At 28.7% G+C, this 27,889-nt stretch overlaps 2 protein-coding genes across 10 annotated transcripts in view; both read left to right on the top strand.

Moving 5' to 3' along the window:
* The first annotated feature begins 20 nt into the window (after positions 1 to 20).
* Positions 21 to 6,055, top strand: LOC145181379 (fibroblast growth factor 12-like). 3 transcript variants are annotated; one of them, XM_080056476.2, is made up of 4 exons: positions 21 to 250; positions 4,473 to 4,792; positions 5,250 to 5,353; positions 5,514 to 6,055. In XM_080056476.2, exons 1-4 carry the CDS (start codon positions 216 to 218, stop codon positions 5,754 to 5,756), a joined length of 702 nt encoding a protein of 233 aa, XP_079912602.2. In that variant the 5' UTR covers positions 21 to 215; the 3' UTR covers positions 5,757 to 6,055. The 3 variants fall into 3 exon arrangements, with proteins under 3 accessions (XP_079912602.2, XP_079912596.2, XP_079912610.2); XM_080056470.2 differs by lacking the exon at positions 21 to 250 and adding an exon at positions 1,862 to 2,010 and having other exon boundaries at positions 5,514 to 6,053; XM_080056484.2 differs by lacking the exon at positions 21 to 250 and adding an exon at positions 2,252 to 3,938.
* Positions 6,056 to 11,276: 5,221 nt separating this feature from the next.
* Positions 11,277 to 27,889, top strand: part of LOC145181283 (uncharacterized) — a 46,734-nt gene continuing 30,121 nt past the window's right edge. For all 7 annotated transcript variants that reach the window (XR_016449596.1, XR_016449597.1, XR_016449594.1 and 4 more), the window contains exons 1-13: positions 11,277 to 11,500; positions 11,725 to 11,806; positions 11,944 to 12,036; positions 14,167 to 14,733; positions 15,163 to 15,327; positions 17,423 to 17,508; positions 21,750 to 22,549; positions 24,605 to 24,730; positions 24,961 to 25,104; positions 25,339 to 25,662; positions 25,734 to 26,525; positions 26,600 to 26,938; positions 27,107 to 27,165. Coding sequence is in view for 2 of the 7 variants with exons in the window: in XM_090077721.1 (XP_089933847.1) it covers positions 11,337 to 11,500; positions 11,725 to 11,806; positions 11,944 to 12,036; positions 14,167 to 14,733; positions 15,163 to 15,327; positions 17,423 to 17,508; positions 21,750 to 22,549; positions 24,605 to 24,730; positions 24,961 to 25,104; positions 25,339 to 25,662; positions 25,734 to 26,525; positions 26,600 to 26,938; positions 27,107 to 27,165 (3,741 nt within the window). In the remaining 5 variants the exon portion in view is untranslated. The remainder of the gene's footprint in view (positions 11,501 to 11,724; positions 11,807 to 11,943; positions 12,037 to 14,166; positions 14,734 to 15,162; positions 15,328 to 17,422; positions 17,509 to 21,749; positions 22,550 to 24,604; positions 24,731 to 24,960; positions 25,105 to 25,338; positions 25,663 to 25,733; positions 26,526 to 26,599; positions 26,939 to 27,106; positions 27,166 to 27,889) is intronic.

Raw genomic sequence — 27,889 nt, 5'->3', positions numbered from 1 at the left:
GATTTACAAACAAAATATCGGCAGTTCAATTCGACAAAATGCTGCGTAAGCACAATGGCGGTTTTTAAGGCGTCATGTTATTGGTAGGGAAAGTTTAAAAAGAAAAAATTTAAATTTAAGTTTAAAAAAAGTTAAACTGAGAAAAAATAGTTCACATCTAACTCTATTTACAAACAAAACAGATAAGTAACATTAAAGTTCTCTTGAAAATTGGAATGGGTTTTATCAATATCAAAAACGCACAAAAATGGTAAGTCTGATTCTCGTTATTTCGTGAGCTCCGCGTGATTATTAGACTTATGTTCGTTTTCTTATTCCAGTAAATAATCGAACAATAAGAATGGCAATACGTTATTGCTCATTCTATTGTTAAGTAAAAATTTACTTAGTTTTCAAAAACCATCTTTAATCTCTGTGAATTAATTCGAAATTCTCAAGAGAAGAACTTTTATCGCATCTTGCTTTGTAAATTGCTACAAAACACTTCCAAATCATTTCTCCATTCTCAAGGTTATCTCTTCACTACGATTAATTAATCGCTAATTTGTAATATAATAAAGTTTCTCATGAAAATTTATTTACTTTGTTTTATTACGAAAAAAAACTTTCAAAGTTTGTTTGAAGTTGATGAAAATTGTTTTATTGGTTTTCATTGTTAAGTATTTAATTATTCTCGACGTAGGTCACTTGACATAAGTTGTCTCTAATGAAGTCTCTCCTTTTGTAAATAATTCGAAATGCTGACAAAGCTGTTTAAATTTTTTTAAATAGGAAAATTAATTTAAATACATTTTCACATTTGAGAGGGACTGATTGTATTACAAAGAAATCATTACGTTTCAAGATTCACCTTTTTTTTGTTTGTTTAGGGACAGCGAAAAATTTACTTTTGAAAGAGACAATTAAACGGTTCTTATACTGTTTAATCTAATAACGTAGCTTTTAGAATAATTTTATGAGACGAACAAAACCTGGAAAACATCTTAAAAAACTCTTTCTAATTACTGGATTAGCATAGATTATTGAACGATTCAAAAATATTTTCTTTCTCACAGCAAAATTAAACCGTTCTTGAAATAATTGTATAAAAATTATTTTACAACTAATCGTTGAAAATTTATTTACAACTGATCGTTAAAAACTATTTTTTTACTGAAAAGAAAATGTCTGTAAAAGCCAACGTTCTATAAAAATAGACGTCCGTATCAGACTGAGAGATCTAATTTGCGTCAACATCGTCCGATAAAAATGATTACATCCATTTACATAACTTCCGCGTAACAAGCATTTTCTTGTTTACTTTATTCAAGTAATTTGAAGCGATTAAAATGAGAAAATGATAACCTAAAACTAGGTATATTTTGCCTCGAAATACTTTGGATTAGGTCCTATATATAAATGAATTAACCGACACCTGGTTTCTATGTAGCTAAAAAAAGTTTTTTTATAAGAAATTTTTACTACACATACTCGGTATGTGTTTTTGATATGTTTTGTGACCCTTCCGGTGTGGCAATCAACAGCTTTTGATATATTTAATGAGCACTACTAAGCGTATTTTGTATGATTCATATTCATTTCATTTCTACCTTATAAAAATATCTTTGTGAATTCTATGAACAGTTAAAGTTTGTTTGGCAAATTTTATTTTGCAACTCAAATTCAGAAACAACTTAGTTTAGCGCTTTCAATTAATTAGAAAACCAATTGAAAATTAAAAATTAAAACAAGTAAACACGCAAATATTTTTAATATATATTTAATATACGCTGATAATGCATATCCGTGATTTCGTGCAACAAATAATTCACCATGACAACTTCGCAAGATATTGTTCATAAAAACCATGTTAAACTCATCACCTATTGCTTATTATAATCGCTCAGCTTATTTAATACATTTAGCTGACGATTCTCAATAAATTGTCTCATAAAACAACGAAGTTATAAGTTCTAAAGTTATTCCATAGAACATCATGTTTAAAAATCGGCCAAAAACTTGCTATGTGGGGTATGTCTTTACCATTTAAATCACTTTTATTCAAATATTTTTATGTTTAAGTATCATATGCTATGGATGTTTCGCTTAAATATACGTAAAGTACGCATATATACACATGTATATATATATATATATATATATATATATATATATATATATATATATATATATATATATATATATATATATATATATATATATATATAGAGAGAGAGAGAGAGATTTATACATATATAATAAATAATGTAAATACATGTTAATAGTCTGGTATTTTGAATATTTTAATGTTCACATGTATTAAAAATATCAGTCAACTAAAGTCAAATTCCTTTCAAGTTGATTTTTTGAGTATATTAGGAGCAGAACAACTGCTGGCCTTTAAGGTCATTGCAACCGTTTTTAATGAACAATAAAGGGCTTTTGAAAACTTATAAAATGAGTTTAGTAAAGATTTACATGTTTAGTTTTTATTTTTATATGTGTAGTTCATAGTTTTATTTGCTTTTAATTTCATATACTGAGAATGGTCTCATACAGTGACCGTGGTCTCGTTGACTAGAAATAAAATTAGAAAAAACTACTTTTTTTTTTTTTCAAAAATCTTATTTCTCTTACGCAATTTAATTCTCAGAACTTTAAGGGTTAAAGAAATTTCAAAGTATAGTTGATGAATTATTTGGTAATGAAACCGTATAAATATCCTGAATGTATTTTATTGATTTAGTATTAGCTGTTCTCTTTTGAAGAACAAGCATTATTAGATCGGTAACAATCTACGGTAAATATTTTCTATTGCTATTTCTTATAAGTTAACAGGAGATTTCCGCAGCTAATTGGATTTCAGATGGTAGTGAATGGATGTGTTAAACCTCTGAAAGTAAATAATACATGTGCAATCATTATATTACTCCTTTTCTTATTTATTTATTTTTTTTTTTCTTTCTCTTTTTATTCTTAATCAAAGGTTTAGATTTCCACATTGTCTGACGGTGAATAGTTTTATTTCTATATGTTTACTTATCAAGCAAATATTATTTTAGCTATTTGTAAAAACAGGAACGAGAAATTAGGATTGCTCCAGTTTTTATTCCTCAGACTTTAATGACGTCGAGTTTTTACATTTTTTCAAACACTTAATTTAAAATATTGTTTAAGAAGATGCATTTAAATTTATTCCTGATTTTCTATGGTTGCTTCTCTTCGAAGATTTAGTTTTTTTGACTTCTTCTTTTCACATATTCTCTCAGATATAGTTTACAGTTCATTTATTGGCTTCCCGATTCAAAGCTTTATTTATTGGTTTCCCAATTCAAAGCTTTATTTTAGAAGTTCTCACTATTGCTCATCTAGTAAAAATGATTGTGGCCAATTCACAAATTTGGTAACGACTTTTTTTCCTCACATAGAATTGGGTAGATTTTCATCATGCGCTCGAACTTTTTATCTGTAGTTGATTAGGTAGTTCTAAAACTTAAATCTTTCTCAAAATATTTGGTTTCATCTTACTCCAGCATTTTGTTGGACGGATTTCTAAGTTTTGTTAGCATTACGAGATAAAGACTTTGGAGTTGGAGATTATAATGATTTCTACGAACTTAAACGAAATTTTTCTGCTTTTACTCTGAAACCTCAATATGATAAAATAGGTTTTTATCAAAACAAAAAAAAAGTTCCAATGTTTGTTTTAAAAAATCCTTTGAACTTATCAGGTAAAATACAGGAGCGTTCCTGTTTTTAACCAGATATTAAAAAAATTCGCCTCGTTCTCATATTCCTGATTCTATTTTTTCAAAATCATCTTTACTCATTTTGAAAAGATTGGAAATAAAGTTGACGTCACTTTAAAAAAGGCGAAATGAAACTGGGCATCAACACGCTTTTTAAAAACAACGTAAAATGCGATTTGGAGTTTCTAATTGTTAATATTATGCACTAAGGTATTGTTTTTTTTCTTTCCTTACGAAAATAAATTTACTTAAATATACATGCAATAGTAATTTGTCACATACAAAAATTTTATTTTCGCGAAAAACAAAATTATTGGTTTTAAATGAAAATGAATTGACCACCTGTTTTAAAAACTGACGTGTAAGGGTTTACTTTTTCTTATTTTTTAAAAGGTGAAATAAAAATTAGTTTCGTCAATTATTTCAACTCATAATCTTATAACAATCTCAAGTTTAATAAGGTTTTAGTAATAGCCCTCATTGCAGTTGTCTTAAAAAAAACAGCAAGCAGAGTTTTAAATTTATTAGTAGCCACAAATGTTGAAAAGCCGTATATTTTGTCACGTTGTTTGTCATGATGCGTGCGTCTTTTAAACAGAGAATAACAAAAGAATTGACAGCGAAAGGTCGCAATAACGACAAAACCTCTTAAAAACTATGTTTACTTGATGCAATTTGACTTGATAAAAATATTCTCAGTGTATCACATATCGAAACCTTTTTAATCGAATAAAACTTTTTTAGGCGCTCAGCGCACGAAACAATGCACAATTTAATTGAGCAGTGTTATGATTGGAATCATTCGACTGGCACCCAATTAGCTCATATTGAACAAGAATGCAGTAACAGGTATTTGAAGGCCTTTATGTTAAATGATCGAAAAACATGCTCGAAAAACAATCCTTCAAAAGATAAAAATACAAACTCCAGTGACTCTTCTTGCGAATGTATGAAGCACACGAAAACAGCTCGTAGAAGACGTTTGAAGAGTCAATCTGGTTATTATTTAGCGATAATGCCTAATGGGCAAATAATTGGAAATAGAGATCCATGCAGTCCTCATAGTAAGCTGTTTGATGATTGTAATAAATAATTGTAGTTAACGATGATGTTTATGAAAAAAAACAGTTTTGGTCATGAACATAATGCTTGAAATAGTTTTTGTGCCAATAACCAGTGGCGCAGCCTGACCAGGCCGAACATCTAAGATGGAGTGTTAGTAATAAAACTTGATGAGTTTTAAAGTAGTTTTTACTCTTTGTCTCTTAATATTTGCCACTGGTAATGGTTATTGTAACTTTGTTGAGATTTACATGATGAGTGGATGATTATGATGATCATAATGACGATGATCACGATGATGATGATGATGATGATGATGATGATGATGATGATGATGATGATGATGATGATGATGATGATGATGATGATGATGATGATGATGATGATGATGATGATGATGATGATGATGATGATGATGATGATGATGATGATGATGATGAAATATTACATACTTTTTAGTTGAAATTGATGTAATCCCAGTTGGAGCCGATCTTGTAAAGCTATGGGCAGTTGAAGCGGAACTCTTTCTTATGATAGATGATGCCGGACAAATGCGAGGAACAGTAAGTGTTCAAAAATATTTTTTATTCATCTTTGAACTATGTTATTATTCTCAGTAACTATCAAGCAGTTATTAATGATATTAAACAAATGTTAAACAAAAAATAAAAAAAAACGCAAAAATTATTTTTGGCGTTAATTAAAAAGCTACTTATTCATTAGGATGTAGATAGTGCAGAATGCATATTTGAAGAAACACTCACAGAAAACTTCTTTACAGTGTATTACTCTGCAATGTACTTGCATAAACGCTGGTGTGTAGGACTGCGTAATAAACCGCAAGCGAGAAGTTTTTATAGAAAACCAAAACCAGCAAAAGATGATTCTTTTTTTCTGGAAATTGTTCAACGTCGTCAATCAAATTCATCTTTATGTGATAGCGAAGATAGTAGAGCAAGTAGATGATTCTTTTGATTGGCCCGTAAAAAAGTTCAAGTTGCTGCAAATCAAAATGCTCTTCTCGCCAGATTTCTTCAAAAAACAAAAAATCATCATTTGCAAGAATATATTTATGCATTTTAAATTCTGAGAAGATTTTTAAATATTAGAGATTTATCGAAATTCGATTTTTTTTTTAAATTAAGCTTATTTGTCCATTGGTTTCACAATGTCTTTATATTAATTAAATCTAGACCACAAAGAAGCTGATAGAGAATGAGCATTTACAAATTTCTCGACCTTTTTGCATTTAACTCGTCTTAATCAAAAACATTTTTTTTTTTTTTTTTTTTTTCCGATTTAAAACAATTTGCAAATCTTCTGCTCGTAACTTATGAAACATAAGAAATTCAGCTGACACATAATTTTTATGGAATGGTGCGTATAGCTGCACATGTGATGTAAATTTTATTGAAATAAATTTTTAAAATTTGTGTTAAAAAGCAGTTTTAAAATTACTTTAATTTTTTCGATTGTTACAAGAGATTTTTATTATTATTATTATTTTATCATTTTTATTTTTGTACAGCTTAATTTCATTAAAATAGTTCTTCGTCTGTGGGCCGTTTAGGAATTATGGTTTTTAAATTTGTGTAAATAAACGTCACAAATTTCAAAAAGATTGATAATTGAACGCGTGAGCTTTTATAGTTATTTATTAACGGAATAAAAACTGTCAGTAAGTTTAAGCGGTGTTAAAGTAAGCGTAGCTATAAAATTATGCAATGAAATTAATGTGGGTGCCAGCTATTTGAAAGCCATTATGGTGACCCAAATAAAAAGTTTCAATTTGTTTCAATGGAAAAAAAATCGCTAAAAGTTGCTTCATTCTAACGTTATTAAGATAAATTAGAATTAAAATTTATTTAGAAAGGAAATTTTACCCCTGAGAATGGATCATATTACTTTTTTAAAAATGAAACTCGACTGACCTTCTATCGCTTGCCGACCTCTTACTTCCCTTTCCCATTCCATAAATGTAAAAGAAGACCCTTTTAATTGGGGACCGAGTGAGAAATCATTTATTTTAAGGAAGTGCCAATGAATTTTTTGTTCACGATAGGTAGCTAATAGGCATAAGGCATAGTCAATTTTCTAGTATGTTGATACTGGTGTCGATTAAGGATGACTTTCAAAAAATTAAGGTAATTGAAGCTAATCCAACTGCGCCACGACCCCTAATATCCCCTTCCTAGAACTAAAATCTTCTAAAATCGAAAACTTTTTTTGGTTTTATCATAAAATAGTTCAAAATTTATCAACAGATTTAATTAAAAAATCTCTTTTATTTATGATGATATATGTTTCAAAGTTCCCCTTACTTACTTCCTTAAACAACATTAAATGGTCGAAACTTTTAAACTGGATATTTTGTTTAATGATATTTGAAATCTCTAGATGAATTTTGATCTAGCTTAATGTAACAAAAAAACAAAAAAAAAAAAAATTGAAAAAGCCTTTTAAGAACCTTATCCTAGGGGATGGCTATTAGGAGTCGAGTAGAATTTGTTACAATCATTTTGATACCATTTTTAGTGCTTCAATATATTTTTGCTTTCCAATATATAATTTGTTTTTCATCAAATTTAAAAATTTATCATACGAAAGTCTCCACCTTTCTTGCCGATAAATTCGATAATATATTACTCAACTATGTGTATAATTCAAAAGAATTGTATCCTTTAGATTTTTGTAACTCGTAGAGAACTACTCTAAATATCTACTTTGATATTTGTGTGGCTTAATGATTTTTCAAGACAACCATAGACTATTTTTATAGGTACCTTAATGTATTTGGTAACGAGAACTTCAAGACTAAACTGAAAAAACAGCTCTAAGGTGTCTATGCTGTTAAGCAACTCATTTCAAGCATTGCGTTTCAAACGAAGCTCCCTTAGTAGATTACTCTACAGATGTTTATCTTAGATAGATACTGGTTGACATACTGTGACCCACACTTCTTGCATTCAAACAAACTTTTTAAAATCTCTTTTAAAATTTTTTTACAACACTTGTTAGGTTAAACAATATTTGTGCCTACACAATGATTCTAAAATGTAAAGATCAGCTTTTTGAAAGTTTCGAGAAGAGAATATACAAAACGAACAAAGGTGCATTTAGTTGCAATTTGTTTTCAAACCGTTTGAAATAAATCCATTAAATTTCGGATTCTGTTTAATCTAAAGGAGAAACGTTCAATTTATCCAAAGAATATCCGCAGTTTAAATTTTTTGTTCAATGAAGGCAAAATGCCAATATAATAGTTTTGTGGACACTAGAGTATAAAACCTCCCAAAATTCTCTCCAAAAAAGGGAATCTCCTCAAAATCTTTTCTCATAAAATTCTCCCCATAAGGAAAATCTCTCAAAATCTCCTCTAAAATCCTTCTAAAAAAACCTCTTAAATCCCCCTAAATTACTTTAAAATATTAAGCTTTTCTCAATCATTCTTATTCTCTGTCTACAGATATTTCTTCAACTTTAGTATAAACAATAAATTTTATCTTCAAGTTTAGTGCTATTGTTTTTAAACTCTGAGTCATGGTTCTCTAAAACAGGTTTACCAGTTTTCTTTTGATTAGTATTTGTCTTAGAATGGCTACAGAACTTTCTCGAACTTTACTAATTAAATTGTTACCATTTTATCAGTGAAGTTACAAATGTTACAACCAAGAAAATTACAATTATTTCTGGTCGTTTCTATGGAAAAACAGTTTTAAAGTTTAATGGTGTGACAGATTTCATGTAGTTGCATATGCATGCCCACCTGGTGTTTTGGCTAAAACTAAAATTTTTCATCTTTACAATATCTAGAGTTAATACCTGTCTTATCACAACAATATGTCAATCGAGATAGAACTTAAGATTTGCCTAATTGAAAGGCTACAATTTTGTAAAAATAAGTTCAAGATTTTCACTCCCATGTTCATCTAAACTGGTCTTTAAGCAATTTAAAAGTAACGAAAACTCGTTTTTAGGAAGAGAAAGGTCTTGTCTGCCTTTTCTCGTCACCATCCATTTGCATAATATTTTTCGCCAGTTGATCTTCATCGGCCTAAAGTAAGCAACATTTAATAGCTGGGTGAAATGCGTGGAGTTTGCTGGTAAGGCCACAAAAGTTATGTTAATAGCCTAACATGCATCAATAAATGCAATACTCAAGTGTGACGATAATTGTCACCAATAATGACACGTCAGCCTTTAACCTTTTTGAGTCTCTATTAAAGCAAAAAAAGGAATCAATATTCAAAGTAAGTAGAACAAACCAACCGCTTTTATTGCAACGTGCTTCTTGTGGTCCATGTTCCATCCAGTATTCCATAAGGTTTTTGTTTTGTAAACCACATATGCTGGTAACAACTCTCGCAGACCCATTTCAGTTGTTAACCGGGATTTTTTCAATAAGATCAAGAGGAAGATCCGGACCAACCTATCTAAGACAATGAAAAGCATGGTCCGAGATCTTGAATAAGTAATTTGTTTGTCCTAAAGGCTGTGAAGGAAGCTGAGATACTGTTCTTATTTAGGATAAAAAGATTTATGCTCGCTTAAAAACTAAAGGCCTCCTGATGAAAGATGTACGAAGATCAAATCTATCGTTAAGAAGAAAAAACCAATTATCTTCTTCTCGGATGAAAAGAATTTCATTGTAAACCAGGTCTCAAATTATCGTCATAATTTATTTATCTTATCTTTTAAAGGTTTCGGATATCCAAGACAAGGTCAAGTTTCACCTTGGACAAAACATCCCTCGCAGATCATGATTTTTGGATTGGTCAGTTCCGATGGTAAAAAAATACCACCAGTAATTCTATTATCAGGGCTGAAAAACGGTGCCCAAGTCCACATTGAAAGAGTTTATTTGGGTTCAAACCAATTATCCTGAACCAACAGACTATGTTTTCATGTAAGATGGAGCTCCGTAAAACAAGGCCAATGTTACTTAGCAGTCTTGAATTTGAATTTTACTTTGCGGCAATTGCTAGAGAAGAATCGATGGTGTAGAAAACGATTAGGTGTGACAGTGAGTAGCAATCTTACAGCCGTTTATAGCATCTCCAATTTTCGCGCTTGACAATTTGAGGATAAAACTGGTTTGTTTGCACATAATGGGATACATTTAATTTTATATAGCATAAACATAATAGGGTTTTAGTGATGGTTATCCGTAACAATAAATGTTATATATCATCGAGTTAATGGTATTGGTAGCAACCAAAAAAATATTTAAAAATATTTTAAGTGCCCTATTACTGTCCTACGGTTGGTGCCTAGGGAGTATAGCCTCAGTTAGCCAATGCCTAAATAAGGCTATGAGGCTAAGCCATCGACATCTAAAACCATATGGTTTAAGACTATTATTTGCTCATATTACCTTTTGTAAGTTTTCGGTCAAAACACTTAACATTTTTGTACATCTAACAGCAGCATGTCTTTTTTTAATGGACTGCCTACCAATAATGAGCGATTTCAACAATAGTTTTCAGTAAATCAGGTTGATTCTCTTTTACTCGTGAACGATCAATATTTACTCGAAGACTGATAATCTTTCTAGTTACTGGCGTTGAATCACATGACTCATTTAAGGCCTCTCCCTCTACTTTGGAATTTCTAGCTTCTCATCATCGATTTTTTTTTTTTTTTTGAAAACTTTATCAAATCATTATTCAACTTCTTATTCCCGTTAAGCATTATGAATTGGGTAGATGTGTAACTGTCGGTATTCTCTTTTCGTAATCAAGCCAACCGAGTCTCGTTATCAAGTTTATTTCTAGTTTTAATCAGAAATTTTGTAGTTTCTCGCTGCATATATATTCTATTATACAATATAACTCAATAGTGACTCAAACATGAAGTAAAATAAAATATTATTACGTCCTTGGTCCAACCAGACCCGTTTGACTTAAGCCAAATAAGCTCATAAGATCGAAAGCTTTTATGCACTTTCTGTTATTAAAATTATGAGTAGTTCGCGGGACAATTCTCCTTAACTCCTAGATGATAAACATGAAAATGTTTTTTGTAATGAATGTTCAAATCTGTTTGTAACAAGATATCCCACTAAAAGCTTAATGATTGACATTAATTTCTCTGTAATGAATTTCGTTTTATCGCCAGTGTACTGATAGAAGTCAATAAATAATACAAATAAATTACTGACAAACACAAAAGAATTACTTATTTTAAAGAACTTAATTTTGACAAATATTACTTAGTAGTTTTTAAAAGCAAATTACAGCCAAACAGCAGCTACACCTTTTATTATGATTGTAGTCACTGTAGCTACCGGTTCGAGTAAAATAACTTATCTTAACACAAACCGGTAGCTACAGTCACTCGAGTCAGTCTAGTGACAATTACCAATTCAATCACTATCGTCATCAATGAGTTTAAAACAAGATTTATTAAAGAGTAACTAAGAATGACTGAAAATGAGTATTCTTTTGCTTTTAAATTCAAAGAATGTCTTCAACTTTTCTTTTTAGATAAAAATAAACAGTTTTTGGTTACTTTTTTGTAATTATTAGTATTAAACAGATAAATGTAATGAATCTTGAGGAACTAGTGCAATCATTTTGGTATCACATTGATAAAAATCAATATGAATTAGCCAATGCTGTTTTGCAATTGATTAAAAATGTTTCAGAAGAAAGCTACAGCAAGCTCCTAATTTCACTTATTACAAATTCTTGCACAAACTATGAAAACAAGTAAAGAATTTCAATTTAAAATTTACATTTCATTAAAGTGTATGTATGCATAATATAAATATTCTTATGTAATGTATTTTAAGTATCATATTTTACTTTATTATATAAATATTGGTCTATTAACACTTTTGCATATTATTTACAAATATTTATATGTGCTACAAATTTTTAGTCTGCTCAGCATGTCAGTTTTATCTTGTATTTGTTATTATCTCTTTTTATAGTAACTCAGAACATTATCTACATTCGTGGCTTGCTTTAAGAGAATATGTAAAAAATGACCCTACAAACAGCAAGTACTCAAAGGTATTTTACTTGAAAAATTGCTTTAAGTAACAGGTTTATAATAGATGAATATTTTCAATTCATTTTACATATGCACAAATATATTTCATTTATAAAAACAGATATATTTCATTGATCTGTTATGTTATATCTTTCAGAATATATCTTCTCCTGAACAAGTTAAAATTAAACTTGAATTCGTAATGATTTTAAAAACACTTGGGATTCGTGAATTTCCTTTGGTTTTTAAGGTAAATAAACTAGTGTAATTTCAAGTAAAAATCAAATATTTAAAGAAAATTAAAATAGATATTAAATATTTTGTATTACAAAATATCTCTTATCTCATAGTAACATCTATTTTAATTATCTTTTGTAATACAAAATATTACCTCCTATTTAATTTTTGAATTTATTTATCTAAATATTATAAAATACATTTGAACACTAAATTTATTTATTTTTTTGTATGATTTTTCTGTTGTTTAAATACGAATATGCTGATATAAGTATATTTTAAAAGAATTGGATTTATGTAAACTAAGTTTCAGAAAACTTTGGAAAATTTTTTTCAGAGAATGTGGTAGGGTCCTTAGGCTCTCAGGATCCTAAAATATATTTATCATGGTACCCAACATTCTGTGTATATCTATATAATTATATGTGTTTGTATCTACAGTAGCGTGCAAAAGTTTAGAAACACCTACTTTTTTTCAGTTTTTAACACATAACTTTTCACAAACTTTCTCAAATAATCTGAAATTTTACTGAATGTGCTCTATATAATAACAATTCAAAATCCATTTCACAAAATTTTTAAAACTCACCGTTCAATTAATTTTTATTGTTTTTTTGAAAAGGCTTCTGTGCAAAAGTTTAGAAACAGCTGAATTTGGATTATTATTTATTTCTATAAAGCTGAAATATTTACTAAAACTTTCAAAATTTACAATTTTTTAATAAAATAGTTTCAATAAAAAAGTTAGTATTTGTTGGCATATCCATTTGCCTTTAAAACAGCATCACAGCAGCAAGGCATCGAATCAACTAAATTAATGAGAACATCCTGAGGAATATTATATCAACATTCTTTAATCAAACCAAATAAATTGTCTTTGTTGGTTGGTTTTCTACCAACTAATTGCCTGTCAATGTACTCCCAAAGATGCTCAATGGGATTGAGATCTGGGCTCTGTGAAGGCCATTCAAGAACATTGACTTTTTTTGATTGAAAATAATCCTTAACAGATCTGGCACAATGCTTTGGGTCATTATCTTGTTGAAAGATCCAATTGCGATTCATTTTGTCCTTTGTTTGGGGCAGCATAATGTTCTTCATTATGTCTAAATAAACTCTCTGGTCCATAATAGCTTCTATGCGATGAATGGGACCCAATGGATGCAATGAATGGATTGAATCTGTCTCCTATTGAACGTCTGACATATCTAATTCTGTCACTACTGAATAGTATAAACTTTGATTCATTTGAGAAAATGACTTTTGACCAATCATTAAGTGTCCAACTGAGATGATCTCTCGCAAATTTTATTCTGGTTCTTAAATTTATCGCAGATATAAGAGGTTTCTTAACTGGACAGCAACCATACAGATTATTTTGTCGTAATCAGCGTTTAGTTGTATCAACGCTACAGTTTGTGCTATGAAACTGATGCATAATTGAATTAAGTTCGACAGCAGTCATGCGAGGATTATTCTTGCAAAACCTTACTAATAATCTATCAGCCTTTTCAGTTGTAACTTTAGGTCTTCCAGAGTGAGGCTTGCTTTCAATAGTTTTGCGCTGACGAAACCTTTTCATAATGTGACATATCCCTTGTTTAAAAACATTGTAAAGTTCAGAAATCCTTTATAATTAATTTCTTTATTTCATCTGAAACTTCCTTAGCCTTTCCCATGCTTTTAAAATATCACTACGTAATTGAATTATAAAACTTCACAAATAGTTTCTCAATTAGTTATACTTCATTGCTTTTGAAATATCTCAAGTTTGACCTTTTATAATGCTTTTGTTTATAAAAAACTGATATAATTGCGGGTTATTATACTGTTTCTAAACTTTTGTATGGAAGCCTTTTCAAAAAACAATAAAAATTAATTGACCGGTGAGTTTTAAAAAATTTTGTGAAATGGATTTTAAATTGTTATAATATAGAGCACATTCGGTAAAAATTTCAGGTTATTTGAGAAAGTTTGTGAAAAGTTATGCGTTAAAACTGAAAAAAAGTAGGTGTTTCTAAACTTTTGCATGCTACTGTATATAGTTGTACATGTATGTATCTATATAATTAAATCCATTGTATATTCACTAAGATTATAATCACAAAGTAGAATTGCAAATGTTAGAGTTTTGTTTTTTCAGGAGCTTTTGGAATTGCTTGATCAAGACACTACTAACAAAAATGAAGAGTTTTTGTCACAAGAAACTATATATTTCATCAAAAAATCAGCATCACAAAATGCTGAACTATGTTTTCGGATTATTGATCTATTATCACATAATGCAAATATTAAAACATTAGGCAAAATGCTTTTAAATGAAGAAATAGAATGTTTACTCAAGAATAATAATAGATTAACCAAATCATTTTTGTTATTATCTGTTGGAACAAAGTATTTGGATCATAATGATAAGCAACAAATAGATGTTTTAAAGAATGCTGTTTCTGAGCTTTTGGAACAAAAAAAGCTTATAGACATCTGCAATTTTTCTCTTTCCTTAGTTAAAAAATACAAGCTAATGCAGTTAATTGATGCTCATGTTAAAGATTTTACTTTAGCATCATTTAAATCAACAAGTACCAGTTTTGTTAGTGTAGAGCTTGCAGAAATCATAGTAAGAGCAATTGACTCACCAAATGAACAAGATTGGTTTCGGTTAGTTTTAATGTGCTTCAATGATAAAGTCTACATTCTGCAATGCATTTTGGTAACCAGTTTCTCTATTTTATAGGCAATAAATTTTTTGAAAACTTTTTTAGTGTGTTCACATTTTTACTTTCTTTTTTGTTATTCATTTCATAGGATTTTTTTTAAAAATAGTTTGTGCTAAACAGCATGCAGTAAATTTTTATTACTGCTTTTAATTTTTTATGTGCGTAGGTTGAAATATGCTTGTAATTTTATTGCAGTCTTGCATAAAATAAAATGATAATTAACTAATGATAAAATTCATAGTATGATATCTTAAGCACTAGACTGATATAAAATATTAAACCATTTTTCATCCGCTTAATGTGATTCTTAGCAGCTTAAACATCCTTTCCTAATTTGTCATAATAACACTATTTTTTTTAATTTACAAAGAAACTTTTTTGTCATCTATTTTTTAGCTTAATATTTATTCCCTTTTTTTCAGGATGCTTGTTTTTATTTGATAAGCATGAAAGAGCATAAGCGTGCTGTCTCTCTGATATCCTCACCTCTGTTAAGTCCACTCAAACCTCTGGTCCTACTTGTTTCATGGTCACAATGTGCTACATTTGAAAATGCTATTGTTTTGTTAGACCATTTTCATAACTCTGTAAGAATTTTTTTCATAACTTTGTTTGTAAATTTTTGACTTTATTGCTACTGTTTTTTTCATATTTATTAAATTTCTTTTTGAATATTATGTATTCAATCATCATTGTACCTAAGTTGTTTATAAAGCATATGATTTCTTTCTCTACAATTCACAATTTGTATATATCTCATGAATTTTTAAGTAAAATACATCTTTATGTCTACTGAGCAAAGCATTTATTTTACAATGTGTCCAAAAAGTTTACATGAGTTCAAACTTTTTATGATATTGATCTAGTTTTTTGATGATAAAATTGAAAAAGCAAAAGCTTTTTTTAAATTTTTTTTTAAGTAACATTTAGTAAGCTTTAATTAACAAAATAAAAAAATTTTACAATGGAATTTTATAAATTTATATATATATAAAAATACAACAGCAAGATGCAACTATTAAATTGGTTTTACAAAAACTGGCCATTAAATTTAAACAAATTGTATTTACTTAAGAAAAACTTTATAAAAAAATGATAAATTAACATTAAAATAGCCTCCTTTTGCTTTTTAAATAATTGGATCCAATGAGGCATGGATTCAACCAATCTCATGCAATAATCCTTTGGCAATTCCGCCCAAATCTTTAATGACTTTTGTTTAAGATTTTCAACTGAAGTTATCTTATATTTTGCAAGTTTTCCATCAATCCAACTCATACATGCTCAGTAGGATTTAAATCAGGCAACTGAGCACACCAAATAATAACCTTAAAGCCTTTCTCATTGAATCAGTCTTGAATTTAATGTGCAGTATGAGGTGTTGTGCCATCCTGCTAAAATATCCAATTTTTGTTTCTTCCATGAAACAATGTTGCAGACTGTCTTAAACCTTTTTCTAGAGTATCTTTGTATCTTTATTGATTAATTCTTCCGGTATATATATTGCTGAGACCCAAACCTTTGTGAGAAATACATCCCCATATTCTAGCCAAGCCTCCACCTCCTTTAAACTTGGTATAGCATAGCAAGATGAATATTTCTTATGATTGTATCTTTTAACATACACCTTTTCTTTGTGATTTAGTAACTCAAAATTAGCCTCATCACTAAAAATGACTTGAAACCATTTTTAGTCAGATCACTTAATTCTTTCTCTGTGCCATTTCAATTGTTTTAGGTGGTCTTTTACAGACAAAAGTGGTATTTTAATGATGATATATGATCCTATGTCTTTAATGAGTAACACTTTTCTTACTGTTTTTTTTCCGATTGTAATATTCTTTCAGGAAGTATTTGAATTCTCTGGTTAAATTATAAATGCTTATCCTAGGATTTGTATGAACTCTGCGAAAAATGACATTTTTCTCTTTCCGTAACTTTGAAGGCCTATCAGACCTTGGAAAATCTTTGACAATCTCAGTTCCTTTAATTTTTTTTAATATATTTTGAACACAGCCCTCTGAAACACAGACTAATTTTGCTATATCAGCATTAGATTGGTTTCCTTCTTTATTTAAACCAACAATTTGCCATTTAACACTCTCAGGGATACTTTACTTGCCCATTTGATCAAAATTTTACCAGATCAGATTTGGCATTGATTATATCAAAATTTATTTAATACTTCATAAAAATTTTTTTGATAAGGTGTTAAATAATATATACCAAACATTATCATTTTCAGAGGAATAGGAAGTCAGATAGATTAAATAAATCAAAAATAACACAATTTGTTTAAACTTTATGGCCATTTATCCCCAAGTAAAAATTTGGTAACTAATTGATTAGTTATCAATAAAATAGAGGGAAGTGTTGCATATGCACAAAAAAGGTGCCAATAAACAGAGGAAATCTTACTTCAATTAAAAAAAAGATTAAAAAAAATCTTTTGCTATGACAATTTTATCATTAAAAAACCGGTACCATAAATTTCTTCTTAAATAAAATTTCTGGACACTTTGTATTATAATTGCCTTTTTTACCAATTGCATATTTGATGGATAAAGTTTGCTATATTGTATGGTAATATATGTTATTTAAAGGAGGCATTTACATTTAGGAAATGCTCCTTGCTGTTCCATTATTACTTTATGTAAATATTGTTAATGCTATTTCTTTTAGGCAGAGAAGGGAAACTTTCTTACTTGTGGTGTGGAGAAGCTTGCTTACCAAGCAAAACTTATGGAATGGTGTCTTGGAAAGATGAGGTATAAAACTTTTAATCTTTAATAAATCTTTTAAAATAATAAATTTTTTTTTTTGTGTTAAAAAAAACATGTGATTGAAAACAGTAAACTGAGTTGAACCTGGCAAATAACATCTTATAAACTCCCAGTCTTACCTTTGGGGATATAAAATGTTACATTCTACTGATAATTTAATGTTCTTTTAAATTGAAAGTAAAATTTTCTATCTGCAATGAATAAATAAACACAAATAACAATAAAACTGCATGTTAATTTCTTAGCTAAATTTTAAAATGTAAACAGTTGTTCACAAAGTTATTTTTTAAATTTAACAAATAACTGCTACATTTGTAGGTAATTTAGCAATAAACTTTTTGCAATTCAAAATTGTTCCATGTCTGGAAAAAAGTTTTGTTATTATTACTTCAAAAAGATTTGTTATCATTGTTGCTGTATTTGCACAGTCAAACCTTAAGAATGTCTATCAATATTTTTTAACAATGGTATAATACATGTAAATCTTTTGGATCAGAATCTTATGCAGAAATATTTTTACCTGTAGTTAAAGAAGGAGCTGTTGACTGTCTATTATCTACCATTGAAAAATAATTTCTAAAAGGTATTTCCTGATGCATGAAATAAACAGATCAGATCCTAAATTGGTCTTATAACACTTGACTTTTTTATCACAACTTGTAGAAATTTGTGATGATACAGTAAATAACATAGGTTCATTCTATTAACCTGTATTTTTTATTAAATATCTTTAGCAAAATCATGTTCTTGATAACTTTCTGGCATAATATGATCAGGATATGGATAATAAACACAATTTTTTTGTGATATTGTAATTGAACTGCATAGAAGCAGTTGTAAGAAGTAGTGGAAAAAATTGACATTACACAGTTTCCTTGTGTTAATGGCTTTAAACAAGAAAATATGTAGGTTTTTGAGGGATTTTTAAGATTTTTGAGAAGTATAAATTGTGCGCAAAATTTATGTAGAGAAGAGAAGATTTAAAGTTGCAATTTTGTTTTTGCTGCAAGAAAGCTACAGATATTCAACTTTTGCCTAACAGTTTTCAATTTATCATCCTCTCTGAAAGTCTGACAATGAAGTTTTATCAGAGTAAAAGCAGTTTCAAAAGATTTAACAATTATGAAAGAATACTACATCATGTAATAAAACAAAATTAAAAAGATTACAATATCAGCTATGCTATTGGTACATACAGCAGTGGCCAAAAATTAAAGACCACTCATTTTTTAGTTGGTTTCTTAATCTTTAAATTAAAATTAAAGAAGATTCTAATTGACATATTAAATTTTTTTATATATATCTTGTTAATTAAAACATACGGATTAAAGTGGTATAATTTTTTTAATCTAATTCTAATAAAATAGCGTTAAATTTATTAAAAAACTGATGAGTACTTATAAATCTTCTTTAAATAAATTGGACAAAATTTAACGACCACTTTCAAATCTTTAATTTTCACTTATTAAAAATAATAATCCATTATTTTTTTTAACTGTCTTAATTGCTTATTACGTTGGCTATAAAATAAAATATTGAAACCTGAGTTTCGATATCAAATAAACATTTATTTTTTGAATTGCAATAAGGATATAAAAATATTGCAAAAATGTGTGTAAAGATCAAAGAAAAAGACAGATACGTGGCTCTTGTATTAAAAGAAGAAGGCTATAGCATCAGACAAATAGCAGAAAAGCTCGGAAGGTCTCACCCTTGCATTATTAACATAATTCAACGATACAAAGAGACCCGGTCAATTAATGATCGTCATAGGACTGGATGCAATAGAATTTCAAATGACCGTGATGTTCGCTTGTTAGTGAGATTAATGAAAGAAAACAGACAAGCATCATCTACAGACTTGTCTACGAAATGGACACTGTCAAATGGTTTGAAAGCAAGCCCTAGAACTGTGCAAAGAGTCCTCCACAATTTAAATTATTTATGGCGTGCTGCTGCAAAAAAACCACGCTTAAATAAAAAACAAAAATTTGCCAGGAAAGAGTGGTGCAAACTACATAAAAATTGGTCAACAAATCAGTGGAGCAGTGTGGTCTTTAGTGATGAAATGAACGTTGAGGTAGACAACAGAAAAGGTCGCGTAATGTTGTGTAGACTTCCAAGCGAACGGTTCGATGAATCATGCATTTTGAAACGAACAAAACAAGGCAGTGGTTCAATAGGCATTTGGGCCTGTATGAGTGCCTGTGGAGTTGGCATTTTTCATTTATTCGATGGTAGACTCAACAAAGAAAGGTAAATCGAAATTTTGGAAAACTCGCTTATTCCTAGCATTGATTTATGGCAGTTGCAAGTTGGATTTATTTTCCAGCAAGATAATGCGTCCTGTCATAAAGCACATGTTGTTAGCGATTGGTTCAATTCTAATAAAATTCAAGTGCTTCCATGGCCTGCCAATAGACCAGACTTGAATCCAATAGAGAATTTATGGTCATGGCTTGATCAAAAGCTTGGTAAAGAACAACTTTACAATTTGGAAGATTTGAAATCTTCTATCTCTCATCATTTGAAAAATGTGCCTGATGAAGTAATCAAAACTTTAATGAATTCAATGCCAGAGCGAGTACTAGAGTGCTTGAAAACAAATGGAGGAACAACACGTTTCTAAATTATTTTTTTATTGCTTTTTGAAATATTTTTGAAACTGGTCTTAAAATTTTGTCCAATTTTTTTTCCCATTTATATTTTTTACTAGTCAGTTTTTTAATTTTTTAACATTATTTTGTAAAAAAATTATAAATTCTTTTATAATAAAAATAAAATACAATAAAAATTCTTTCTAAAAATGTTTTTCTTTTTTTGATACCTTTTTCCAAAATAAAATTTTACTAAGGTTAAAAATAAATTTTGAAAAAAAAAGAGTGGTCTTTAATTTTTGGCCACCGCTGTAGTTCATATTGTATCTTCTCAAACGAGATTTGATGCTAGATGCTAATGTAACCTATAAAATTCTGAAAGTTTTTCCTATTATCATCAAAGCTGAATTAATACACACAACTAATATTATAACATAATAACTTAAATATGAATATCAAAGAAATGTATTTGAGAATAAGCTATACAAGACAATAGACTCTATGGCCATGAATTCAGCGATCCCCAAAAATTTGTTCATGACCCCCAGTTTGTACACCACTGTTCTAACTCATAGTTTAGTACATGCTTCATTCTTCCATCTTTTTACAATGCTGTCTAGAAAATGCTCTTAGTTTTTCCATGTTTTTTTTTCTTTCTGAATGATTAAGGGTTTAAACTTTGTACCATCAACTATGAAAATTAATACAGCTGTAAATCAGTTTTTACTAATGCAGTTTTTATACCTGTTTTGTTTATTGTTTTTGAGGTTAGAATGTCAAACTATCTTTATTTACTATGCAGCACTAAGTTGTGGCTATGTAATGCTAAAATGCAGCGTTGCATAAATCTGGAATGCCAAGAGCACCTGTCAGTAAAACATTTGTTCTGCCATTATGAGTTCTTTTAATGATCTGATAATGGCAGAAAAAGTTTTGCTGAAGATTCTTGTTATAATCAAGCCGGTTATTATAAAATCTGAATACATAACCACTTTCAGTTTAAAATCAGTAATGTGAGATGATCTGTTTATAGAAGACATTTTTTTATGGAGTTAAAGATGGATAAAGTTTTAACAAATTAGAAAAACCTCTCAATTAAATTCTGTTATATCTGAATTCTATTATATTTGCTTTTCTAATCCATTTTTTATTTGCAACAAAAAATTCAACATTGTGTGTGACTGCAATGAAATATTTTTAGTACTTTCTTGCTTCTGCTGTTATATATTTTAAAATTAAAGACTAACTCTTTTTTTTACTAATTGCAAGTGATTTTTAAAATATAGTAATTTGACTGTTCTAAAAAATATATATCTAATATAACTATCCTAAAGGTATATATGTAATTTAAGCATATAAAAGTATATTTATAAAGTTTTTAATTTTAAGTTTAAAAATTTTGCGGAAAAAGTATAATTAAAAATTAAAAAAAAAAAAATCTTCTATCAGTATCTAATTTTTTAAGAGCAAGCAACAACAATACAGCATATGTTATATTTTTGATATAATTTTTAAATCATAAGATGTTACTTTTTGCAAAAAATTATTTTTGGCAAGTTTAATACTTTTTTTTTTTAAACTATACTTTTATGCAATTACCTTTTTTTTTTCTTTTTTTTTTTTTTATAGGAATAGTCTTGGGCATGAACTTAATAGTTTCTCTGTATTTAAGCTGGCTTTTCATCATCTTGAATCAAGGTGTGCTTTATATATCCTCAAAGAAACTAAACTGTTAAAAGAGCTTCAGCATGAGGTTATCGTAGACATCTTAGAAAAACAACCTGTTATGAATGAAGGGTCTATACAGTCAGAGGAAAAAAATATTTACCTCAGCTTCGCAGCCATAAAACATTTGTTAAGCATTATTATTGCTTCTTTTAGTGGTTTTTTTAAGGACAAAAATGGTGTTTTGGTGCCTTATTCTACTGAACTTATGCGTGGCTGTATTCATGAAATAAAAAGTGATATTGAAAAAATTGAACCATTAGAATTGCGCATTGAACTCCTTGAGAATATCTTCTCACTTTTGTTTTTAAGAACTGCAGATCTTAAGGATCAAGAAAGAGATGATATTGATTTTGAAAACCCTGAGGAATTAACACTAAATAATAGTAAATCATTTAGTCTAGATTCTCTAAGTACATTTGGTGGTAATTCTCCACGTACATTTGGAGAGTATTCTCCAAGCACAGTTTGTGTTAGTTCTCCTTGCAATACTGATCAACAAAATATAAATAGTGCAAATAAGTTTCAAGATCTATCAGAGGTTATTCAGGGAAATTCATCTGGCATAGTTCCTAGCAACACTGTAGATTTGGTTTCCCTTCCTCAGACATTTCTTTGTGAACAGTATTTTGTGGAGGAATGTTTGAAACTTCTTAGTGACTGTTTACTGTCTGAAAAGTCAAAAGCCATAAAGAAAACTGCTGGTTTGTTTGGTTTTTATGTATTTTTTAAATGAATTTTTGGATGTGGATGTTTTTAACTTTTTTTGTTATTTTCATTTTATTCATTTCATTTTGTTAGCTTCTTCATTTTATTGCTGTAAAATTGTATTGCATTTCATATCTGCCAGATAAAAAGTATAACTATGATAGGATTGACTTCTTAGTTTTTGCAATATTTGGTTTTTTGCAATATTTGGTTTTTTGCAATATTTGGTTTTTTGCAATATTTGGTTTCACATGCCAAGAAACAATCAAGAAGAGATGCAATTGAATTATATAAACAAAAAGATTTTTTTTCTCCAGACAAAAACCTTAGAAAGGAATATTCTAGAACGCCCAAAATCTTTAAATAAAAAGTTAATATTGATTCAACCAAAATCACCAACTTGTCACTTTGCCAAAGGTGATAAGTGGGTGATTTTGGTTTTTAGCCTAAACACGGGAGGTTTTGAGTAGTGTTTCTTTTAGGAAATTTGTTGCAAGCTTTCCTTTCTAGCTTCAAGGTTTGTTTAGAATATTGGTAGAGATAATTTTTCAATATCCACAATTAAAAATAATAATCAAATATTGTATAAAAAGGTGTCACAGGCTTGATAGATAAATTTGTATATATTTTTAAATATATTTTCATATATATATATATATATATATATATATATATATATATATATATATATATATATATATATATATATATATATATATATATTCAATATGTTAATATACATATTCATATTCTTACTCCCAAATCTATTCTAACATATTTAAGGGAAATAAGAATTCAAGAAAAAAAAAATACTGTTTTACTGTGACAACATCTTTTAACAGTGATTTTCATCTGTCCCTACACAACATCATCAGACTTATGAAAAATCTTTATTACAGGAAATCAGCATCTTGTTATGCATTTATAAGTTTTAAAGAATGACAGTTAAGTTTATGGTATGCAAAGAAGTATGCGCAATTCAAACACATGCATAATTGTAATACCAGTCACTGCAGAGTTAGCACCTGTTCTGCATGTTTGTTAATACCAGTCACTGCAGAGTTTTAATAATTAACTTCTGAAGAGACAACTTCTTGAATGAAGTAACAACCTCTTGAATTTTGATAATAAAGTTAAGTTTCCTGAATTATTAACACTCTAAATTTGATAGATTTATTGACAACCTTTAGTTGCTGTATCTTCTAAAAGCTGACAAGCTAAAATGGGTCATGACCCAGTGGCATGAAAATTGTCCAATTTAGAGATAATACTACATTAGAGCTGACAGTATTTACTACTAACTCTTCGTAAATAACTGTAATTACTCTCAAGTAACTGACATTCCATCGTTGGAGCCACCTGTTCTTCATAATTTCCTTTTATTATTTTTCTCTCATCATATTATCTCTCTTCCACACCATGAAGCTCACATCAACACCATCCAAGCACCATACCTTCCTTTCTCCAATGTGTAACATCAAACAGATCATGGCCATAGCTGAATTCATTTTCCTTAGTTGTTGTGTTTCTGTTTGTCTAGAGCCCGTTTTCTGGAAACCTTTCCATTTTTGATGCTGTTCTTTTATTTTACTAATTTAATTATTGTTCTATTCTAACAAAAAAAAAAATTTAAGTATTTCAAATTTGGTGAGAAAACCTGGACACTTGTTATTTCCTTTAATTAGATAAATGTTCATATTGTTTAAAAAATATTTTAAGTACCAGTTTGAGTTTATAAGTTCCAGATATGCTCTCTTGATTTAAGATAAAAAATTTTTTTCTGTATTTGTTTAACAGATTTTTTAAAATATAAAAATGACATGAAATTTTGTTACTTATTGTTGTTTTATTGATGGATTAAAAAAGGAATCTTTTCTAATAAAACTAACAAGCTGTAACAATTATTATAGTTATTAAAATTCCTAAGAACTCACCATATATCAATTCCCCCCCCCCCCCCCCCACACACACACACACAAAACAAACAAACAAACAAAAAAAAAAAACTGTGTTTTAATAGCTGTATTTTACTTGTTATTATCTTTTTTTAGATTTTCCTGTTAGTGATAAAGAAATTAAAGTAAGTTTACACCTTTCTCAGTTGCTTCAATATACCCGTGAAGCAGAGTGGAGGCTGCAAATAGCATATGGGTTTAAGAAATCAACTTTTAATTCATGTAAACTTTTTAAACATGTTTATATTATATATTTTTACTTTTTGTATAATTTTCTTCTGTTATTTTGTTACATTTTAATTTGCTGACCAATATTTAGACCAAATGTTGTTAGAAGCATTAACTTTTTTAAAATAAATCTTCAAATTGCACAAAATACACTTTCCCATTTTTATACTTAAATGATAATTAAGATAATCATTCTGAAACAATCTCTATTTCAAAACATCCAGCTTCTCGAAGAGTGCTTTCAAATCCTTATAAAGAACACATAATTGGTAGAATGCTAGCACCACCAGCAACATTAGTATATTTAACACTACAGAAAGGTGATATATTTCAAGCTAAGCATGTAATTAAAATGTTTGATCTCAAAGGTAATAAGTTGTGTTTGTTGCTTTTTTCCTTTTTTTTTTTTCTCTGTATTTTACGAGCTTTTTTCTTGCCACCATTTCCTCTGCTTTCATTTTACTCTTTATTTTTTTTTCATTTTACTTTTTAATTTTATAAAAATTGTTTTGTGATTTAGTTTGCAGTTAAAGAAATTTTTCATCAACATTTTAAATATATTAAAAAGGTTTAATGTTAGAATGATAATTTTTTTTTTTCAGATGATGTCTGTGTAAGTGAAGTTGATTTTATTGAAGAGTCTTTATCAACATCCAAAAAACTGCTTCAAGTTTCACAGCTTGATAAAAACAAAAGACTAGGATCAAATCTTGACAATGTAAGATTTGCAGCATCTACTGGGAAAATGTCGTCTGATATCAATCAGATGGTAGGAGATTTACTTCATCACTCATTTATCAAAAACTCATCGTCGAGTCAACTGACATGCTTAGCTGCATGTGTGGATTTGATGTTTCAGTCTCCTTTAGTGTTTAATGTTTGCAACAGTATTTTTGAAAAGATCATTGGACTTAATAATGATATTAGTAAGTAAAACCATTTTACTATTCTGTTTTATTATATTGTCTTGCATTAACAATAAGTTGTTTTTCTTTAGCTGGTATTTGCTCTTCTGATCAGCAAATATATCATCATATGATGGATAAAATCAAAGTGCTCAAATTGCTTGCAGCTTCTTCAAATCAGATTGAGTTTTTTGAATATTTGGGACAGAAAAAACCATTAGGAATTTCTGCATTTGTTATATACCTTCCATTATACCTAGATGTTGAGAAAATATCTTCATTTAACAAAATTTTAACTCAAGGAAAGATTTTATTTTCAAATCTATCTGAGCACTTGCTTTCTCTTCAAAAAACATACCATAATTTGGAACAGGTTCAAGATGGAACAAGTTTAACATCAAGATTCAAAGAATTTCTAGGTCTGTTTGATTCTGAAATCATGGCTCAATTGGGAAATGTTTCTATTGCATCAGATTACTTTCGATCTTTGTTTAAATATGTTGAGAAATTAGCAGCATCACAATTAATTCATAAAAACCACTCTAAAACTGGCAATGATTCTATCAAAGCTGCAAACCCATTCTTGGTCCTCGATGATGACATTATGAAAATATTTGGAGATTTGTTATTTAAGCGGAAAGTATTACCTGAGAAATTGGAAAAGTTTGCAAAAAAGTTTTATGTTGATCTTGTTAAAGTGATTGCTGCTAGATGTGATTTTTCAGTCTCTCTGTCATCTAAAGATTTTATTTGCAATGAAAGTATGTTATTCAAAGAAAAAATGGTTTTAAATAGTTTAGAAGATCACCAACTTATTCAAAAAACTGGAAACCCATTCTGCATTATTGAAGAACTGTTGCAACATTTGCTGGAAATGTTATCTGGTAATTAAGTTAAAATAATAACCAGTAGATAATTTGCAAAAAGTATATTGATAAACCACTATTTTTAATTTTAGGTATGAATGAATACAGTTCTGAACTCACTGTTTCAGAAGTATGTCAAGTTATGCAGTTAAGATCTCAAGATCTCATTAAAGTAGATGTTCGCATGCTCGACACATCAGTAAAGAAAAAATCTTTCTTTATAAATTTGTACAATTTATTGCTACTCCATGGTATCTTGCTCATTATTGCTGGGAAATTCACAACACCACACAAGATATCACCATATGATATTCCTTTCTTACTTTGCCAATCAGTTTCACAATTAGCAATACTAAATTCATTAGCATATCAAGTTGGTGATTGTGTTTATAGTACCTTTGATGTTTTAAAAAATATTTTTTCTGCTAAAGGTAACACCAAATACTTAAGTGATACAAAGTTAATTGTTTTTATAAAAAAGATGCAAATTTGTTTAAAAGTTAAAAGCTATTGTGCTCAGTTTTAATTTCTTCCTTAACATTTGTATTTTTAAACTGATTGAAACAGGCTTATCTTGTATCATCTTGTTTTTAATGCAGGTGATTTACCATACTTGTTTTTGCTTTCAAATGGATTAATTTACTCTCCAAATGTTCAGGTATATTTAGTTCATTTTACAAGTCTTATAAGCTCTATAGCATTAGTCTAGAGTGGACCTTTTAGAACAGATTTAGAACAAAATTCTAAAATAAACCTTTTTTAAAAAAAGATTCAATAAATACCCAAATGATAAACTACAACAAAATGTTAAGTTGTATATTTAATTGAAATATAAACCATCTTTACACGGGTAGTTGCAACAAGTTATGAGAAATTGGTGTCCAATGGGAACCCATGAAAAAATGTAAATCAGTATAAAAATGGCATTGGAAAAATTTTGATCAGATAATCATCATCAGTCTCAAAGTATTAAAAAGTAGTTACTATTTTTCTAAAAGTTTGCTGTTTTCTATTTTAAAATGTGTTTTTTTAAAAATTAGTTTCTTTAAAAATATTCCTGATTTAAATTTCCACTATCAAACTTGTTTGATGAAAGTACAGAATGTAAAATATTTACCACATCATGATAAAGATATTTACCATATCATGATAAAGATATTTCTTTTATTAGAATAAACTTTTAAGTTTTGCTTTAGTGGCTCATGATAAGAAAACCACTATGATGTCTTTAGAAACAAAGATAATTTCAAACATGAAATTGCAAATGCAATTTTTAGTATCAGAAAATCATTTAAAGAAGTAAAAGTAAATGTATCTGAAGGAATTCATTAAGTTCTTTATGTTTCAAATTATTGTTTCAATTTTCAAAACTTTCAGAAGGG

The sequence above is a fragment of the Hydra viridissima genome, unplaced genomic scaffold (genome assembly GCF_058129835.1).
Source record: "Hydra viridissima isolate aposymbiotic clone 2 unplaced genomic scaffold, HvirCarnegie_v1 scaffold_2, whole genome shotgun sequence".
NCBI classification, from domain to species: Eukaryota; Metazoa; Cnidaria; class Hydrozoa; order Anthoathecata; family Hydridae; genus Hydra; species Hydra viridissima.
Note: the sequence above shows the minus strand (reverse complement) of the source record. Positions and strands in the feature narration are given on the sequence as shown.

What these genes read in the sequence shown, in the direction of transcription:
- LOC145181379 (XM_080056476.2), top strand. Translation starts at nt 216, where the DNA reads ATGGGTTTTATCAATATCAAAAACGCACAAAAATG. An exon ending in ATCAAAAACGCACAAAAATG is followed by an intron (nt 251 to 4,472) that starts GTAAGTCTGATT and finishes AAACTTTTTTAG; the next exon opens with GCGCTCAGCGCACGAAACAA. An exon ending in AGATCCATGCAGTCCTCATA is followed by an intron (nt 4,793 to 5,249) that starts GTAAGCTGTTTG and finishes CATACTTTTTAG; the next exon opens with TTGAAATTGATGTAATCCCA.